Source organism: Puma concolor, chromosome A3 (assembly GCF_028749965.1).
Source record: "Puma concolor isolate L17-30 chromosome A3, mPumCon1.1.hap2, whole genome shotgun sequence".
NCBI classification, from domain to species: domain Eukaryota; kingdom Metazoa; phylum Chordata; class Mammalia; order Carnivora; family Felidae; genus Puma; species Puma concolor.
Window position 1 is genome coordinate 120,146,571 of NC_141669.1, and position 20,059 is coordinate 120,166,629.

General features: G+C 50.2%; 2 protein-coding genes across 8 annotated transcripts in view; both read left to right on the forward strand.

Annotated features, from left to right (window-relative positions):
• The window catches only part of RALGAPB (Ral GTPase activating protein non-catalytic subunit beta), an 89,295-nt gene extending 83,682 nt beyond the window's left edge, over positions 1-5,613 (forward strand). For all 7 annotated transcript variants that reach the window (XM_086702176.1, XM_086702179.1, XM_086702177.1 and 4 more), the window contains 2 exons: positions 1,064-1,212; positions 1,689-5,613. In XM_086702176.1, the coding sequence (XP_086558302.1) occupies positions 1,064-1,212; positions 1,689-1,882 (343 nt within the window). In that variant the 3' untranslated portion in view covers positions 1,883-5,613. The remainder of the gene's footprint in view (positions 1-1,063; positions 1,213-1,688) is intronic.
• A 2,030-nt stretch (positions 5,614-7,643) lies between these two features.
• Positions 7,644-13,184, forward strand: ADIG (adipogenin). Its single transcript, XM_086702183.1, is given in 3 exon segments — positions 7,644-8,498; positions 11,783-11,812; positions 11,815-13,184. Coding segments are annotated over 3 exon segments (243 nt in total). The 5' UTR covers positions 7,644-8,371; the 3' UTR covers positions 11,901-13,184.
• Positions 13,185-20,059: the final 6,875 nt, after the last annotated feature.

Below are 20,059 nucleotides of genomic sequence, written 5' to 3' on the forward strand. Positions count from 1 at the left end.
AAGTAACTATAGGATTGACTTTTATATGACATATTGAAAATTGACTTAATGTTGCTTTGGCTAGAATCACTTTATCTATATAGAAAGAAAGCTCATTGTATTGAAAACAGAAAACAGGCCAGCATGTAGCAAGTATCACAGAGTAATAACATGGAAACCTCTAGATGCAATGGCATGATGTGTATCTCTGTCTTCTAAAGGTGAAATTGTGACATTAGCACCTGTCACCTACTCAGAGGCTTTGAGGGCTTTGGCCCTGCCAAGATACAGCCATTTATCACCTCTGCTAAGGAGGACACTTGTAGCTGGCCCGGACTAATGGTCCTCCCAACCTCCTCCCCCCCAACCCCTGAAAAAAAGATTGGAGATCCCCATAGTGGCCCTAACCTACATTCCCTCTTCTGCTCTGAGATGCCAGCATTGACTGGAGGAGTTCTCTGCACTCTGGCTACCCCTGCTTTTGTTCCCTACAAGAAGGAGGAACTAAGCGAAAGTCCCACAGCCGGTTGCTAGATTCACAGCTTCCCACCAGACATTCTCTGCCTTTTCTTCCACCCTGTGTCCTTAGTGGTTTTAAAACACATTTTTTTAGCCCCTCCCCCCTTTTTTGTCAGTATGAAAAGCCCAAGCCCAGTAATGGGCGTTTAGGGCTACATGTTAGTGGGAGGGGGGGCAGCAATATGGGCTCCCAGAAGGAGGATCCGAGCGGACTGACCTGTTGGCTGTTCAGACTGCATCAAGCCTGGCATTAGGGCGCCTGGGTGGCTCAGTTTGTTAAGCTTCTCTTGATTTCGACTCAGGTCACCATCTCATGGTTCATGAAATCAAGCCCCGCATCGGGCTCTGCACTACGTGCGCAGAGCCTGCCTGGGATTCTCTCTCCCTCTCTCTCTGCCCCTCCCCTGAACATGTGCATGCACGCCCTCTCTCTCGCTCTCTCTCTCAAAATATATGAACAGACAAAAACCTGGCATCAAGTCTTCTTAAAATTCTTATATTGCACGTGGGGGACTTCAACTTTTATGTGTCTGGGGTAAAAGGAGTGTTCTTTTCCTTTCTTAAGATCTGCGACTCTTGAAAAAGAAGTTCCTGTCATCTTTATCCACCCTTTAAACACTGGATTATTCCGGATAAAAATTCAAGGAGCCACTGGAAAATTTAACATGGTCATCCCTCTTGTGGATGGGATGATCGTCAGCAGACGAGCCCTTGGTAAGGTCTTCATATATGGCTGAAGAGTTAAGGTTTCTCTCATTTATTTACTGAAACATTTTGTATGAGCCAAGAAGAAGTGGAAATAAGGAAATGGTGATATTACTTAATAGATCCCTTATGTAGAAAATGCTGTGGTTCTTGTGTTCTGTCATGTTTTAACTGTGCTTAATCTCCCTAAGTACAAGTAGAGCTACAGTTCGTAAACTGTCAGTCCTGGAAAATGCAGATAGCTGTTTTATAATCCAGGGCAGGAAATGGGGTGTCAGACCAGATTTTTGCTTTTCTTCCCCCCCTTGTCATTATGTAGTTGTTCTAGCAGCTTTGTCTCAGTCGACTTTTGTCTCTCCAGGGATGGGGAGTTTCCCAAATGGAATGAAGTAAGTTTGACTTTGCAGAAGGTAGTTCACTTGAATACTGATAGTTCACCAGATGGCTGGTTATTGATGCTGATTTTAATACCCTCTGTTTTCAAGGTTTTCTGGTGAGGCAGACTGTAATTAATATTTGTAGAAGAAAGAGACTGGAGAGTGACTCCTACAGCCCACCACATGTCCGCCGGAAACAGAAAATCACTGACATTGTCAACAAGTACCGGAACAAGCAGTTGGAGCCAGAGTTTTATACTTCACTTTTCCAGGAGGTTGGACTCAAGAACTGCACTTCTTAGACACTCTCTGTCTAGGACTGTTGAACTCCAGTTTGGGGCTATGATACCAGAGCAAAACAATTGGATAGGTGATCACTGTAAAAAGAAAAATCACTCCCCAAGAGCTTACTGTTTAATCACCAGAATAGAAGAAACACATTATAAACCCATTTGATAGAAGACTTCCGGCTTTCTAGTGAAATGGGCACCCAGACACAATCATGTTCCTCCTGGTAATGATGATACACATTTTAGCCATAAACTTTCTTTTAAAAGTGACAATTTTAGTTAAACAAAAGCCTTTTGCGGAGAAGGGCTTTATGCATCTCAGTTAAACACGTGCATTGGTAGTATCAAATTTGCCAATTAGAAGTTGAAGATAGTTTTATACTTCGCTTTTTAGGAGGTTGTGTTCAGAATTAAAATCTGTCTCAGAATCTCCCAGGACATTTAAAGACTCATGTTGATGATAGCATGGAGGAGAAGGAAAGAAATCTCAGCTTTCTGCTCACTCGTAAGTCCATTTGTCGTCCAGATGTCCCAACTGACAGAAACGAGCGTAAATGTGTTTGTTTAGATAAGAAGCCTGACATTAAAATATTTCATGTTTCCTCTCCACATTTCACAAAGTTATCATCCTCATTACTGCACAGGTCTGTCTGAAGGCCGCAGTTTCTGGGCAGCCTAGGAGCAGATCTAAAATGGAAGCATGGCCCTCCCTTAACAGGGACACAGGTGGCATTTGTGGGGTTAAGAGTTGTAAGACAGCAGTGATGCCTCCACTCTCTCCACTGTTGTGCGGCTTGGGGACAAAATGACAGGCTAAGCATTCGTGATCCTTTGGTAATTTCTTGGTTCAGTTTTGAGAAATGTAAATTCGTAGCAAGGGTGAAAAATTACTTGGTTTCATCCATTGTCTCTTATTTCAGGACCAAGCAGGAAACTGCAGTAGTTTATGAAGGATTCTAATTTGGGGTTCAGGAAATAGCCTCTCAACGCTACTAATTCAGATCTCTCCCAGAGAGCTGCTGGATCTCATCATAATTGACAAACATTAGTGACCACCCCCTCAGGTGGCCGCTGTTAGAAATGGCTGTTGTTGTCATATTTTCCAGACTTCTGCCAACTGAAGGCACAACAAATCCCTGCCCGGGTTTTGGAAATACTTCTGTTACCTCGCTGCTACTTTTCTGCCAGGGATAAATGTTTTGAGGTGGCCAGACCCAGAACATCCTGCCAAGGATTCCTGTTACAGGGCTAGAGTGTGCACTGCTCATTTCTCCTGTTCCTCTGCGCTTTCTTCTTTATTAAGATTATCTTATGTTAAGAAAGTAAGTGACACGTAAAGTCCAAAGAGGAGTGATCACAGCTGTGTTAGGGGCGGCTTCCCACTTGAACTCTGGTGTCAGTAGACTCTACAGGTCAGGGCTGCAGCGGTGTGTTTGGCATGACGTTTGGGGAGTTAATTAAATGGTGGGGGATAGCGGAGGGCCTAATTCCCGGTGATAGTTCTGTTCCAAAAGTATGTATTTTGTCATCTGTGAGCAAGAAATGTGGATGTCCTAGCAGCTCTTGGTTTTAAGTTTGCTGCACCTTTTTCTTCATGTTTGTTTTAAGCTCAGGTAAAGGTTACCTCCTCCTTCTATGACTCCAGTTTCCATTCAGGGTATTATATTATTGAAGAACTGATTTTCTTTTTAATCTGGGCAATAAGTCAATGTTTCCAGATGGTAGCATGGTGGGGGGGGGGGGGGTTGTATGATTAAGATGAATAAACTCTACCCTAAAAATGTTTTATTAACTCAGCAGATATAAGGTGAGGTTTAACAACTTCCATGGAAATTCCAGATTGGCATTTCAAGGGAAAAATGGGCCCTTTTCCTAGTGGACATGAACAAAGAAGGCTTAGATGGATATGCAACTTGTAACATTCCAGAGGTTAAAAATAACTGATTGTAGGTGTGCTTCCTTGGTGTGATTCTTCAGATAAAACTCCTGCCTTTAGCATAGTTTCACTGTCAGCAAAACACACGGTGACGTGTGTGCTGGGGTAGGCTGCCTGATCCTTCAGTTTGCTCTAGTTTCTGGCAACTCTGTAATTCTCATGGCTTTGGTAAGTGAATGTGTGGAATGCGGTTTGTAGTCTGGAAGACTTTGTGATCGATCTCTCCCAGGGAAGGAGGGATAGTTTCAGAGCTGTGCAGCCCCCGAAGGCATGAAACCCCATTGTGTACAGCACAAACAAAACATAGGGTACATATACCTCGTGAGGTGCTCTTTCCTTCTGCTCAAGATAACATTTACCTAAAAAAAGGGAGTGTGGTCAGAACCCTTGGAACCTTCCACTAGTATGGGTTTGAGTTCATGGCGACTAAGTTCACCCAACTGCCTTTGTTAAAAATCACTTTGAGTTGAATGATGCCAGAGGAGCAGATCCAGTCCCTAGTAATAACCTTGAGTAGTCCACTTGATAAAGTTGCCCGCATGTATTCATAACCTTCGAAGGGAAGCCAGGACCACTTTGGTCTGTGGCTTAAACAGTGTAGTTGCTGCATTGACAGGTGTTGGGCGGGGGGGGGGGGGAAGGGGTGAGCGTGCCATTTGGTGACAATGACAGCATTAATTACCCAAGGGACAGAGACACGTAGCCCCTCATAGTACTTTTTCCCATTAGGGAGGTGGGGGCTTTCCCCCTCTTTTCTGGTTGAGAGCACTGATGACAGGAGGCTTTGCCTTTTCTTGTTCAGCAACTCCTGCTTTTGTCCTGTGCTTCCCCCTAAGACCTCCTCCCACCTAGCCTTGGCCTTGTGAAAGGAATAGCTGCGTGGTGGGTTGCCCTACCACGTACACCCATGCTCCTTGTTGCCCTCCATTTCCAGGCCCTCGATTTCAGGGCAGCCCATTCTCCTCTGGACTCACTTAAAATACAAAAACACCCAACCCCACGTCTTTGGCCAGTAATGTCAGTTGTCCATGGGTTGCGTGTATGAAGCCTTTATAAATGGTTACTTTCTACATGCTCTGGGGAAGCATTTATCAGACTCTGCACAGTGATTTTGAGAGGGACGGAGTCTTCGAGAGTATTTCTGTTGGAAGGTGGAGCTTTACCCAAAGTGGGAATCAGCCTTGCTCAAAGCTAGGTGGTAGACGGGACACTCCTAGCAGTGGTTCTCCATTCAGCATTTTTAAACCCGTTCAGGTTATATCGTCCTAAAAAGCATTGGTTTCTGTGTTTACATGAAACAGTAGGTTGAATTTCGATGATCTGTTTTAAGGATTTTCATGACAGCCTCTTTTCCTGAGACGGAGAGATTGGAGGTAATCCACCCGCTAAATGTGGAATCTAACTGTGGGTTCTCGGTAGCTGAAGAAGCCATGTACTATATAGTCTGTTTCTCAGAGTATCAGCTCACATTCTTCAGATGCTTTTCTTTTTTTAATGGTGAGGGAAAAGGTGTGATTTGGGATTCCACAGTGCCTTGCATATAGTAGGCGCCCAATAATTATTTGTTGAAGCAAACCAAGTTTCCCAAGTCCTTGCCTCTTGCAGTGACCAAGAACATCTTTCTCCTCTGAAGGGCTTGGCAGTTGTGGCTAAAAAATAAGCAGTATCATTATTTGCTTGAAATCATATATACGATTTGTATGAATTTCTGTATGTTGCCAAGACATGATCTTTTTCTTATTGTATTTTCTGTAAATATTTCTGGCACTGAACTGTAAAGTAAAGGCAAAATGTAAATACGAAGGTGTACCCGTGTCCCCTCGCCTCCTGTGTTTTCTCTTCGTCAGTTAGGGAAGAAGGCCCAGAGGCTTGTTTGTATTTATGCCGATCCTTTGTCCAGAAGAAACCCATGGAATATTGAATGTAATACATTTAGTCAATTAAATTTTAAGGAGATTCTTATCTAATAATGTTTTGTGTGCTTTTGGTTACAGGCTGAAGTTTGACTCCTGCAGTGGGTGTTTCTAATTTACTGTTTCCAGGGTGTGCGTGCTCTGCTTTGGCTGACCGTCGTGATTTAGATCTGTGCGTTTTTACTCTGGTTTTGTAGAAATTACACAGAATACTCAAAATTAGATTAATTCTTTAAAAAATTTTTAGTTGGATTATAATTCACATACCATCTTAGTTTCAGGGCATACCATAATGAGTCGCTGTTTTTACACACTATGAATTGATCACCTCGATGGGTGTAGTTACTCTCTGTCACTGTACAGAGTTACCACAGAGCTTGTGCAGCGGAAGCCCGGCCGACAGAAGCCCCACCGTACAGGGGCTCGTGTTCACCGAGGGCCCGGCCGGCTGTGTTGTAGGAACACAGAAATGCCGGCCACGCCCTCTGACTGCCAAAGATCTGGGCTCTGCCAGGGCTAGCAGTCAGGAAAGGGGAGAGACGCAGAGGAAGTCACCCCCCCCCCCCCCCGCCGTCACCCGCCGTCCCTGTGAGGAGGGTTGGTTACAGAGGGTTCCATGCAGCCCGATTAGCACCTTCCCGCCTAGCTCCATGTGGGAGGTTGTACACCACCACCGCCAAGAGCCGCCCTTCCAGCCTGGCACTGACTCGACCGGACGTGGACGTGAAGGTGACCCCCCCCCCCCCCCCCCCGCCCCGAACTGTTCCTGGAAGCCAGGGCTGGGAGCTGCCTTCCCTGCAGTTGTGTGTCCGTGCTTGCTCTGCCCTCAGGACTCCGGCTGGTCCTTTGTGGCCAGGGAAGTGTCTCCTTGGGCTGATGGCACAGTGGTCCTATTTTGGGCTCTGGCAAGAAAATGTGTATTCAAGCCTTTCCCACCAGTGCCACTCAGCCCTTTGTGACCCCAGTCCCTTCAGGACCCACTGCCAAGAGATTCCCCCTCGACCCCCAACCTCAACCCAGACCACTCCTGGTCTTGGCCTCTGGACTCTGAGTGGCACAGCCTGCCAAGGCACTGTTTTTCTTAGACACACATTCTAATGCCATCCACCCAGGCCTCCTCCCCTGGGGACTCCAGTCATCCCAACACTAGGCTAAAACGGTCTCTCAACCACTGGCTTCCGAGCTCCAGCTCTCCCGTCCCCTGCCCTGTCTTGCCACCCGTTCCCTATTTTTCTGTGGCTGGCTCCGCTTGCCTTTCTCCCTGAGCCAGTGTCTTCCTTCCTCTTAGGGGCATCCTTCCGCTCCGTATCTCCCCCAGGTCTACCACCCACTTCTCGCATCTGCTCTCCCAGCCTGGAACTGGGTCTGCCTGACCTTCCAACCCGTGCTCCGTGAGTTGCTGTGATGCCAAAATCTGGGCCGCATCAGACTGGTTGCTCCTGAACATGTTGCGTCCTGGGCCTCACCTGGAGTTTCTGACTCAGAGCAAGGGGAGCATAGGAATTGGTGTGTTTCACGGGCACTTGCCGGTAGTAACTGGGGCAGCTGGCCCAGGACCCTCTTGGACAGGGCAATGCTTGTGCCTCCCTCCCCTCCACAGGCAGCAGCCATTCTGCCTGTGAGCTTCCCATACTCGTCAGGCAACCCGTCTGGCCAGTCTCACTCCAGTGCCGGGATTTGGGGCCCTGGAGGTCCAGAGCCTCCTTCCTGCCACAAGGCTTTGCACAGGGAGGTGTACGAACTACTTCCCGAATGAATGAATGACAGAAGAGGTGGGAAGAGAGAAGAATGACTTCTGAGAGTCATCTGTGCACCTGGGACACAAAGAAGCAAGGCCGACGCCTTAGAAGCCCCTCACTGAAAACTCTAATGAGAGGTGCAGAAGCTTCTAGATTAGTCATTTATTGAGGACCTATTGTGTGTTAGAATGTTTTTAAATGGCAGCCCAGTGACCCAGGCTGGCTCGGCAGACTTGTTTGGTTTAGCCAACCGTGTTTTAAATGCTTGACGCAACATTTTTAAGTTGGGAGAGTTCACATAAAAATGCAGATTTGGGGGGGCTCTCTTGGAATAGATGTGGCAATACTGGACCTGCCTTTCCCACACAGCACTTAACTGCCTGAAGTTGTGACAGCTGCCTGCTTTAGATGCACCACGTTCCACCCAGTCTGCCACCCCCCCCACCCCCCCACTGCCAGCAGGTGCAGATGTGGGCACCTGTAGCCCGGATGACAGGGCCTGGGATCTGGCTGGCTCCTGAAGGAACCTGTGACCTCAAAATACATGAACACCCACCCGAGGGCGATGCTCATCCCATCGTTTATTCTGATTTTTAGCAGCTTGGTGAGATGAGAAATGTCTCCATCTTCTAAGAGGATGCAAGGAGGTGTCCCATGAACCCCTAGGATCTCAGCAGGAATTCAAACCCAAGTCGGCCTGCCTGGAAGCCTGGGCTTTTGTTCTTAGCCAGACTGTCTCCACTGCCACTGACTGCCAAGCTCTCCTTGTGTCTGAAGGACGTTGTGACTTCCTTGTTACGTCACCCACTCAGTCACAGTTGGGCTGAGAGCAGAGTGTGGCCCGGCCCCCCAGGTCCCCAGGGCAGCCCTGCCAGCCCGGCACAGGCAGGCCCGGCTTAGCCACACGCGCACCATGAAGTACCCGCTGGTGCCACTGGTGGACGACCTCACGTTTTCTTTCCTGGTGTTCTGGCTCTGCCTGCCCGTGGGCTTGCTGTTGGTCTTGCTGATCGTCTGGCTACGCTTCTTACTTAGCCAAGGTGAGCTGCTCTGCAGGGACCCTGATCCTGGAGCCTGGTAGGGGGTCCCGAAGCAACCGCAGAGACCAGTTTCCTTCTTGGGCTTTAACTGCTGGGCTGGCTGAGACGAGCAGTCGCCTGTAGGGGAAAAGGATTAATCGAGTGGTTTGGTTTCTCGACCTAGAGGCCAAGAGTGAGTCCCCAAGTTTGGAAGCAGTATGTGCGTGTGCACACCTGTGTCCCCTCAGGGCCGCTGCTAGCACAGAAGGTCTTTGGTACAAATCAGAAATAGGTGGCCCCTATGGGCAGATGAAGTAGGGAAAGGGGCCCTCTCCTGCGGGTATAGCCAGGGCACAAGGCTGGGGGAAGATTTCAGCCCCTGCTGCTCCCTCAGCTGGGTGCTTTTGTGCAGTAAACAACTTAAGACGATGGGACATGGCAGCCCTAAGCCTTTATTAGGTGCCCAGGGACCACTCACACTGCTTTCTGCCCGGACTGTACCTCAGGGAGGATCTGGATTCTCTGGGACGCCAGATCACGGAGGCTGACACTTTGCCCTGAGCTCAGTATGTCACCGAGAGAAACAGAAGGCGGGGTGAAGCTGGCCATGAGGGAAGTTGGGGGCCGGTGGCAGGGGTCACCCTCTGCTCCTCAGGTGTCCTGGCTCCCTGGGCACTCCCTTCTCCAGGGGGCCTCTTCCTAGGGAACTCTTGCCCTCCCACCTCCTGCTCCAGAATTCCATGACCTTTGGCCCGCTGAAGAGGGAGGGTACTGATCGGCTGCCAGCTCTGGTCAGACGGTATTGAGACCGGGGAAGCAGTTCACCCCCAAACCCTCCCCAGGAGCTCAGATGTGGGGTGCTGGTAATGGTGTAATTATTGGGAGTTCCTGGCAAGAGCTTCCAGAAAATGTCTATTTACATTCTCATATTCCCGGGACGGACCGCAGCCCTCCCTGAGGGACGAAACGTCAGGCAGCGGGCTGGTGGCTGGTGGGAGTCAGAGCACTTGTCTGTGTGGCTAGAAATGCCGTCTCTCTCGAGTCGAGGAAACGTGGGCTCAGATTTTAGCCTTGCCCCTGAATAGTTCATCATAATTGCTAACCTTTTCTCTACCCTGTGCAAAGGCTTGTGGTAAACACTGATGTGCATAATTTCATTTAATCCTCAGAATAACCCTGCGAAGTAATCCTTATCGTACAATTGAGGAAACTGAGGCTTGGGGAGAGAAGCAACGTGCCCAGGTCACACACCTGTGAAGTACTTACGAGTGCCGGTTATCTGGCGTCACCTCCTGCCTCTGCTGCCTACCAGCTCTGTGACTTGGGGCAAGTCCTCTCAGCCTTGGGTTCCTCATCGACAGAATGGAGATAATAAGGGCCCCTTCCATTTGGGGCTGTGGAGAGAGCATGTCGAGGGTAGGGCATCCAGTACATGTACACACGTGGCACATAGTAGGTGCTTATAGGCTGAGAAATTATCCAGTCAGTGTTTGCTTTTCGTCATGGTAGGAGGACGTATAGACATGGCTTTGGATGGCTCCTCCGAGGAGACACCTTACCTAAGGTCTAGGGCACTAATCTCCAGCACTCCATTCTCCTTGAAGGCCCTGCTCTAAAACCATCCACAGCCTTCCCTGTCCTCAGACTTTCTCCGACATCTCACACGGCCCCTTGCAATAAGGCCTTTGGTCATTTGCAATGACCGGAATGTGGGGCGAGCAGTCTTCCCTCAGGGTCCCAGTCTTCTTGGAACTCTTAGAGTTACTGCGTCGGTCCTGTCCTTGTGCCAGGTCTGGGCCTGCCAAGAATTGAGGGACCTGTTCTCAGGACACCCTGGCCTGTGCTCTTCTATTCTGCTGTGGATCTTGTTATTGGAACTCGTTTGGCCTGGCATCCAGTGTGAAAAGCAGACAGGACTGGCTCTGATTCCTCCTCCCCTCCCCCCCCCATCCGGCCTGGCTCAGCAGGGCAGTGCCAGGGCCCAGAAGGCAGACAGTTTGAGCAGGGAGTGCCACGTGGCCCGTGAGGACGTGCCTTCTCAAGTAGACAGGGGAGCAAGGGGAGGAGAAGGGAACCGCCTGGCAAGATGGCCGTTGAGGCAAGAAAATGTTGTGGGTGGCTGAGCCCTGCTGAAGCTGGCCAGTGGGGACAACACTAATCCTGGACCATGACATTAAGAGAGAGGATGAAGCCACATGGTGCCCTTCAAGCGGAAGGTGCTCTGCTGAGGACGTTTCCTTTGTGATTGGAAAGGACTTTGCAGAAGGAAGAAGAGAAACCTCCAAAGAGATGGATTTAAGGCCGAAATGCGCCTATTGAGGGTCCTGCCCACCCTCGTGGTGGTCCTCGGAGCGAGGTGTTACATCCAAAGCTACCTTTGAATTCCCTGACCTCAAACAAGTGCACCTGCTGGAACTGCGGAGGGCTCTCTTCAGCCTCCTTTACTTTTCTGCAACCAGCGAAACATCTTACAAGTACAGGAAGAGAAAGGATCTCCCCCATCTCCTCTCCTTTCTCCTCGACCTCACCTTCTCGAGACAAGCCGTGTTCACAAGCTCATGCTCCTATTTAATAACACACGTAGGTTTTCCAAAAAATTGGAGAGGGGGCAGGATTGTTAGCTTGGTTTTCAGAAAAAGGGAGGAGATCCTCCTATATACATTTCTCTGAAACTTGCTTGTAATGTATCCTAGACCTCCTGCAAGTCGCAAGCTACAGATTTCATGCAATTGTTTTAACAGCTTCTGACTTGCTATTGGATAGATGGGCCAGCTCTTTATGCGGTGCAATGTGCTACACTTCAGTCAACCAGACCTCTCATGATAGACACACACACACACACACACACACACACACACACACAGTTTCCAGGGTGTTTTATTACTTGTGCATGCTTCACCACAAAACAGTGCTGCAGTGGAAATCATTGCATGTATACACTCAGATATTTGTTAATAAATGGACTGGTGGACAAATGGATGGATGGGTCGTTGTTGGATTTGTGTCTCCTCAGTGCCGTTCTTAGACCACACCCAATACAGGTAGGTCATTTGCTCGCCTCTAGGGCCCTTCCCTGTTTATTAGGTAGATCTAGCCACCTTCTGAGTCATAGACAACTTTTTTGGTCCCTGGTCACCTACAAGGTCCTGAAGTCTTCCTGAGATCTCTGGGCTGTCCCATATGTCATGATTCTGCCTTGGCCCCTCGGTCTCGGGGATGCCCAGGCCTGGCAAGGGGCTCCTTTTGGGTCAGGGGTAGGAGATAGGATGTAACCACCCAAGAGGCCTTGTCTTGTACCTCCACAGATTCAGAGGAAGACGACTCAGATTTATGCTTTAGTGGGAGCCCTGGAGCAAAGGCCCAGCCCAGTTTTGCTGGGAGGGGACACTGTATAGCCAAGAGGAGGAGGAGCCCTGCTGGTGAGCCTTTTCAGCCAGGTGAGACCTTTCTGGGGGCAGGTAGGGGGAGCCTCAGGTCCTACCCAAAGCCTAGGGCAGCTGCTGTGTTGGAGGTCTGTTTCCTCCACCACACTGGAGAGCTGATTTTCTCCTCCATGTTGGGGAACCCTCTGCGTCATTCTCTTGGAGACCTGTTTTTGCCATGTTGGAGGACCAGCCTCTTCTGCCATGAAGAGTTCCTTTACAAAGATCCCCTACCCTTTACCTGCGTGACCTCACCCCCCACCACCCTCCTTAGGGTCTTTGCACTGGCTATTCCCTCTGCCTGGAACTCTTTTCCCCCACATCCACTTGGTGCACTCCCTCATCTCTGAGGTTGAGCTCAAATGTCCCCCTTACTCCACTCTAGATTGTCTTCTGTGATAGCACTTATCACCTTCTGACCTGCTCAATAATTGATGCATCCAAATCCAGAGCACTCCCGGCCACGCCTGACACACAATGGGGGATCACTAGATACTTGTAGAAGGAATGACACGACAGTGATGATGATGATGGCTGATACTCAGTGGATGCCTTCATAGCTACCAGGGCCTTTGCCAAGCATTTCCCTTTCACAAGCTCATTAATGAAATCCTATGAGGAGGATATTATTCTTGCCTCCATTTTGCAAATGACCCTAATCGGCAGTGGAGTTGAGCGATTTGCCTGAAGTACCAGGGCTCTGGCACCTGGAAGCCCGGAAAGGTCTCATCCATTCCAGTGGAGTTCAATGCCATCCCTGTGCCAACGACGCCGACGCTCTCACCTTCCTTCTCAGCTCTATTAGCTGCTAGACACATTTTCCTGGCTAGAATGGGAGTCTTGATTCCCTTGGCTACCCAACAAAGCAAAACACAGCATCCGCTCTTCTTCCAGCTCCTCTCCATCTCCGTGAACAGCCAGCGCCTCCATGGATTGGTCTCATTCCTTGAGCCGTAAATGCAGGGGCCAGCTTTTACACCTTCTTTTCTTTTCAGCCCATATCCAGTCCACCAGTATGTCCTAGACTCTGTCTCTCACACATCCACTTCTCTCCGTTCCCACAGTCACGTGGCCTACCCTATTCCCAAGTCAGCTGATGCAACCTGTCACTAATCCATAACGTAGGTCGCAATGTGGAGCCCCTGGCTGTCTGAGTAGAGAACGGAGGTGGGGTGAGAAGCAGCGACCCTCGCTTAACCTCGGTTACGCCGATTCTTAGCTTTTGTGGGTCATGACCTTGACAGTTGAGCGTGCTTTCCCTGGAAACACACACACACACACACACACACACACACACTCACACACGTGCATGCACTCGAGTTTTGTGTTCAGGGCCAGCTTCACGGGTGGCAACCTGTGTAGTCCCATGAAGTCCCATGTTCAGAAGAGCCTCATGCTTGGTTTAATGTTCTGCTGTTACTTGTCTTAAAATTCTTAATTTTTGAATGAGGGTCCCCTCAGGTTCATTTTTTAGTGGGCCCACAAATAATGTAGCCTGACCTCTTTGTGTATAATTAGTGGGGTAAGAAAAGGAGATTTTTTTTTGGGGGGGGGGACTCTGCTCAAGAATCCATTTATATAGAACCCACCCCACTGGGTATCTGTTGTTCTCTCTCACTCTTTCATTCCATTGTCACCCCTAGAGCCAACCTTCCATGTTTCTCCAGCCTGGTTTTCCTGGAGTCAGCAGGGCGGTGGCAGTGGCCAAGGTGGATGGGAGAGACCCACTGGGGAGGGAAGAAGACTGCCAAGGGAGGCTCTTCCCTGGGATCCCCGACTCATCTCCTCCGTCAGTGGACACACAAAAGCCTCCAAAGGACCCTCCTCTTCGCCCACTACAGACGACCTCCCAGGGTCCCCGGGGAGGAGCCCGAGTCCGTGAAGACGGTATAAGCAGGCACAAGGGGAGAAGTTGGCCAACTGAATTTAGAGGAAGTCCTAGGACAGGGCCGGGCCAGAAGGTGTAGGTCCGTGTTAAAGAAACAATGAAGGTTCCTGTGCTCAGGAGAACCCCTGACAAACCTGCTGGGCCTGGCCAAATCCATTCACTTAACAAGCCGTGGGGCCTGGGCCTAACCCCTGGCACTGATTTAAACTGTCCTTGATCTTCTTCGGGACTCCCTGACTCTCTCCCATCTGGTCAAGGGACTGGGGGAATCTTGCTTTCAACTTCCTTTCTCTAATTTCAAACTCACTCCTTGATTCGCCTTTAGGTTGATTTTAATAACAAATAATTCATTTTATGAATATCTACAGAGTATTTACCATATGCCTGGTTATGATAAAAAAAAAATAGCTCACATTTTTTTTTTTTTAAATAGCTCACATTTTAACAAGCACTCACTGTGTACCAGGTGCTTTTCTGTGTATTTATAACAGAGTTTTTAACCCTCACAACAATTCTATGAGGTTGGGTGTTTGGTTATCCCTATTTCACAGATGGGGAAAATGAGGCAAGAGTGGCTTTGGGGGCTGCGGGGCTCGGTGTTCTGTGGTTCGAAGAAATCCCCTGACTTCAAACCCTCACTGGCTGCCCAGGGACAGCAGAGTTGGTGGGAGAAGGGGACAGGCCCTCCAGGCGTCCCCTCCTCTGCCCCCACACATCCCATCAGTCACCACAAGGCTCTTGAACTACCCAGACGAGAGACAATGGAGCCTGAATTAATATCTCGTCTAGATGGTCTCACCAGTTCTGCTTTTTCTGCTCTGTCAGAAGGATCCATCCAAAGCACAAATTGCAGCAAGCCCTTCCCCCTGCTTAAAGCCCTCTATGGCTCCCTATTGCCCTAGGGCTAAAGTCTGAGATCCTTATGTGGTGTAGAGAGCTGCCCTTGGAGAGCTGAGCCCCACCGAATTTGCGGGACAAGGTTTCTGTTCTTAGCAACAAGGCTTCAGTAAATACCCTTGAACTCTTGTCTCCATATGCAAGTGTGCTTCTATCTAGAGGATAAATTCCGGGAGGAGAGATTACTGAGTTTAAGATCGATCACATTTTGTAGGTTTTACTGACTGGCCCCACCATATGGTAGCACCGAGGGTGTGCATTAAAGTGCCTGTTTCCCCCAGGCCTTAGCCCTACTGTCCATGTAGGGCCACACACACACACACACACACACACACACACACTCTCTCTCTCTCTCTTTTATATATTCGCCCCCCAGCCCCGTAACGCCCCCCACCCCCACGCACATAGCTCTTCCTCCACACGTCCCCTGTGGCTGAAGCTTCTCTCAGGCTCTGTCTGGCATTTTCCCCAGCTGCTGCTCCGTGGGGTCCCGTGAACTGCTTCGTCGCCTCTGCTCCCAGCGCTGCTGGGGGAGCCGGGGTTCAGCCTCTGTGCTGACAGAGGAACCAGGCAAGCCACGAGCCCCACTGTCCTGCCCCCGGCCACTCCGGAGGAACCAGAGGATCCTCCTGGGGGCAGCGCAGCCCTTGAGGGACAGTGAGCAGCTGCCTAGCACAGCAGGGAGGACATCTGGTCACGGTCTTGAGAGCATCTGGAGAAGAAGGCAGGGGAGACAGTTCCTTGGGGCCCCTGGCAGCTAAGCAGAGATCGTGGTAGCTGGTTGGGGGCTGTGGGAAGATACCTTCCCTGCTCTGGGTGGGAGGCTGAGACCCCGGGCCTCTGAGGGTACGGAGTGAGGCCCCCTTTTTAGTATTTTGTTCTATAAGGCAGATTGTGTGTTGTGTGTGTGTGTGTGTGTGTGTGTGTGTGTGTGTGTGTGTCTGTGGTAAACATACCCCGTGATCCTCTAATAATAGGCTCCCCGAGAGATGCCCACCTCTAAACAGAAGCTCTGGAACCCTGAGTGCGTGTCCTTCCCTCTTCCGTCTCCGAGGCCAGTCCTCTCTGTCGTAGTTGCCTGTGGCCTGCCACCGCAGAGTATCACAACCTGGGTGGCTGCGAACGACAGACAGCTGTTGTTTCACAGTCTGGAGGCAAGGAGTCCCGAAGGTGCTCACGGGGCATGCTCCCTCTGAGCCTTCGGGAAGAATCTTTTTCCTGCCTCTTCCAGCTCCTGGCAGCTCCAGATGTACCCTGGCCTGTGGCCACCTTACTCCCGTCTCTGCCTCCCTGTTCACATGGCCTTTCTCCCTGTGTGTCTTCACATCCGCTTCCCTCTGAGTGTGTCTGTCTCTGTGTCCAAAGTTCCCCTTTTTATAAGGACACCTGTTCACTGGTGAGGGCTCACCCTAACGACTGCGTTTTTTTAACTTGATTACCTCCGTCGAGACCCTATGTCCAAAAAAGGTCATATTCTGAGATCCTGGGGGTTAGGACTTCCATGCATATTTTTAACGGGACACCACAATCCCTAACACCCTCTTCTGTGAGAATTGAATCTGGTCACGCGTGTAAAGCTCTGGGCACGATGCCCAGCTGGCACTTGCTAAACACTCCTGAAATTGCTGCCGAAAGAAAAAAGCTGAGCACCTGGAAATAAGGTGCTTGGTGTACATCGTGTGCCAGGTACATTTTGGGTCCTTGACATGTATGGTCCCACTGAATCTTCACAACGACCCCTTGAGACAGGCAAGACTTCTCATTTAAATGATGAGGAAGCAGGGCGCCTGGGTGGCTCCATCAGTTAAGCGTCCGACTTCGGCTCAGGTCATGATCTCGTGGTCTGTGAGTTCGAGCCCCGCGTCAGGCTCTGTGCTGACAGCTCGGAGCCTGGAGCCTGCTTCAGATTCTGTGTCTCCCTCTCTCTGACCCTCTCCCATTCATGCTCTGTCTCTCTCTGTCTCAAAAATAAACGTTAAAAAAAATAATAAATGATGAGGAAGCTGTGACTCAGAGAAGTTAAGGCACTTGTCTGAAGTCAAACAGCCCAAGTGGCAGAGCTGAGGATCAACCCCAGGCCTGTGTGGCTCCACCTGTCATGCTGGGTAGGACGCCTGTGTGGAGGGGAGCGGGAGATGCTCAGAGCAGGGAGAAAAGCAGGGAGGGAATTCTGAGCACAGAGCCCACAACCCTGGGAAACTTCCTGGATCTGAGGGGCATGGAATGCCTCTCAATAATAGTGAGTGGTGGGCTGGATCACAGGCTCCCCTGGGGAGGTGCTGGCAGGTGCCAGGATCTGAGTCATTCCACTGTGGCCTAACATGCCTGCCCAGTACTCCAGGGCTGGGACCAGGCCCAACTGGGGCTGAAGACGTTGCCCGGAGTGTAGACGCACTTCACCCTATTCTGAGTACACGCGGCTCCCCGGGAAGCTGAGGGGTGATACTTCCTTTAAGAAACTTGAAAGTGCAGTTTACTCAAGATTCAGGATACTCTCTCTTCCTCTTGCATTCTTTCCAGGGGTTCCCTACACCTAAGCAAAGTGATAGCAAATTAGGTTTTCTGTTCTAAACTTCTGAACCAGAAGTTCATTTACTTAGATACTAACTTGTTTACTCATTCAAACATTTATTTATTCCTTTACTCATTTGGTTTTCCACCCATTCACCTAATGGCTCACTGGTTTATTCATGCTCTCACACATTCATATACACAGCTATCCATTCATCATCTATCCTTCCATCCATCCATCCATCCATCCATCCATCATCCGTCCATCATCTATCCTTCCATCCATCCATCATCCGTCCATCATCTGTCCTTCCTTCCATCCATCCATCCATCATCCGTCCATCATCTATCCTTCCATCCATCCATCCATCCATCCATGATCTGTCCATCATCTATCCTTCCATCCATCCATCCATCCATCCATGATCTGTCCATCATCTATCCTTCCATCCATCCATCCATCCATCCATCATCCACCCATCATCTATCCTTCCATCCATCCATGATCTGTCCATCTATCCTTCCATCCATCCATCCATCCATCCTTCCGTCCATCCATCATCTATCCTTCCATCCATCCATCCATCCATCCTTCCGTCCATCCATCATCTATCCTTCCATCCATCCATCCATCCATCCATCCATCCATCCATCATCCGTCCATCATCTATCCTTCCATCCATCCATCATCCGTCCATCATCTATCCTTCCATCCATCCATCCATCATCCGTCCATCATCTATCCTTCCATCCATCCATCCATCCATCCATCATCCACCCATCATCTATCCTTCCATCCATCCATGATCTGTCCATCTATCCTTCCATCCATCCATCCATCCATCCTTCCGTCCATCCATCATCTATCCTTCCTTCCATCCATCCATCCATCCATCCATCATCCGCCCATCATCTATCCTTCCATCCACCCATAATCCGTCCATCATCTATCCTTCCATCCATCCATCCATCCATCCATCATCTGTCCATCATCTATCCTTCCATCCATCCATCCATCCATCCATCATCTGTCCATCATCTATCCTTCCATCCATCCATGATCTGTCCATCATCTATCCTTCCATCCATCCATCCATCCATCCTTCCGTCCATCCATCATCTATCCTTCCATCCATCCATCCATCCATCCATCATCCATCATCTATCCTTCCATCCATCCATGATCTGTCCATCATCTATCCTTCCATCCATCCATCCATCCATCCATCCTTCCGTCCATCCATCATCTATCCTTCCATCCATCCATCCATCCATCCATCATCCATCCATCATCTATCCTTCCATCCATCCATCCATCCATCCTTCCGTCCATCCATCATCTATCCATCCATCCATCCATCCATCCATCCTTCCGTCCATCCAGCCATCCATCCATCTGGCATCCATCCATCATCCATCTATCCATCCATCCATCCTTCCATCCACCCATCCAACACTGATTAAACACCTACTATGTTTTACACACAAAGCTCCCAAGGCTCCCAAAATACTTTTTCATCCACTTTCACTGCTACTTCACTTTCATATTGGGAAAAAGAGCCTCTGCACCAATGACACCCCCAAAATACTTGGCCTTCTGGTGGCATGGCTCTAGAGTCTCCTCCCTAAGAGGACGTTGGGAGGGTCCTCTGGGTCCCTGCACAGTCCTAGTCTCTGTGTGAGAGCCAGTGACAGCCATCCGAGACTTGAGGGTCCCGAGGGCCCTTTGTCCTGTGGGACACTTCCCATCTTTTGATGTGAAGGCCATATATAGTTCTGGGCACTATGGCTCCCCTAGAGTATTATTTCCAGTTATTGGGCTCCATTTCTTGCTTCCCGCAGGCCAGAGCAGGCTATGGTGACCTGTGGACTTGGGCACCATCCTTGAGTTGTTCCTTGGGGCCACTTTTCACAGCGTAAAGGCAACCATGCCCCCTGGGAGGGTCACTGACACTCAGAGACTTTGAGGAGGGCAGCGCAGGAGTGCAGAGCAACCTGGGGAAAGACCATAGCATTCTGTCCCAGCCAGAGAGCAAGAGGAGGCCCTCCTGGTCCATAACAGATATGGGGACACAAGCCAGGGAAACTGGCAGGAATATCCCTCCCTTGTCCCTAAGTGCCCCGCTTCCATGCCTTTGCATGTGCCGAGCTCTCGCCCCTTCACACCCCGGGCAAGATGTCAGTTCCCAGAGCAGCCCTTCTGGACCCCCACTTTCTGCCACTCCCCTTTCCTGCTCCCTTAACCTCCTCTCCCTCCCAGGCCCTGCCCTTTACACACCCTCGGCACAATCCCCGCTTGCCTGCTTCCCTACTTCCTGGCAAATGTTACCACCCCCATTTCACAGAGGAGGAAATCAAGATTCAGAGCAGGCACAGAGGGAGTGGCCAGGCCCGGGTGAAGATCCCTGAGTCATGGTAGTTTTTTTCTAGCCACGTTAGCCAGGTACTTTATTAATTCAGTTTAACTTAAAATTGGATGGGTCGTGTGTGTGTGTGCGTGTGTGTGTGTGTGTGTCTGTCTGTGGGTGGCCCCAGCTGAGCCAGCCCCGCCCCGGGAGAGGAGGTTGGACATTTGGAGGTGTCTGGGAACTGGCTGTGTCCCAGAGCCCTGCAGCCGTCCTCCGGGTTGCATTGGTAACAGCCACTGTCACAGCGGCTGCGGCCGCCAGCCGTCAAACTGGGAGCCGTGAGGGCGCCTGCCAATGCCAGGGCCCGGTACCCCCGGCCTCACCGTGTCCCCGGATCCCGTGGGCCTGCACCGCCAGGCAGCTGGGGCGCTATGCAGAGCTGGGCTGAAGGTGCAGGCGTCATGGGAGGGGAGCAGGGAGGTTCGGGCCGCTGGTGTCTCAGGGCCAGGTCCGAGG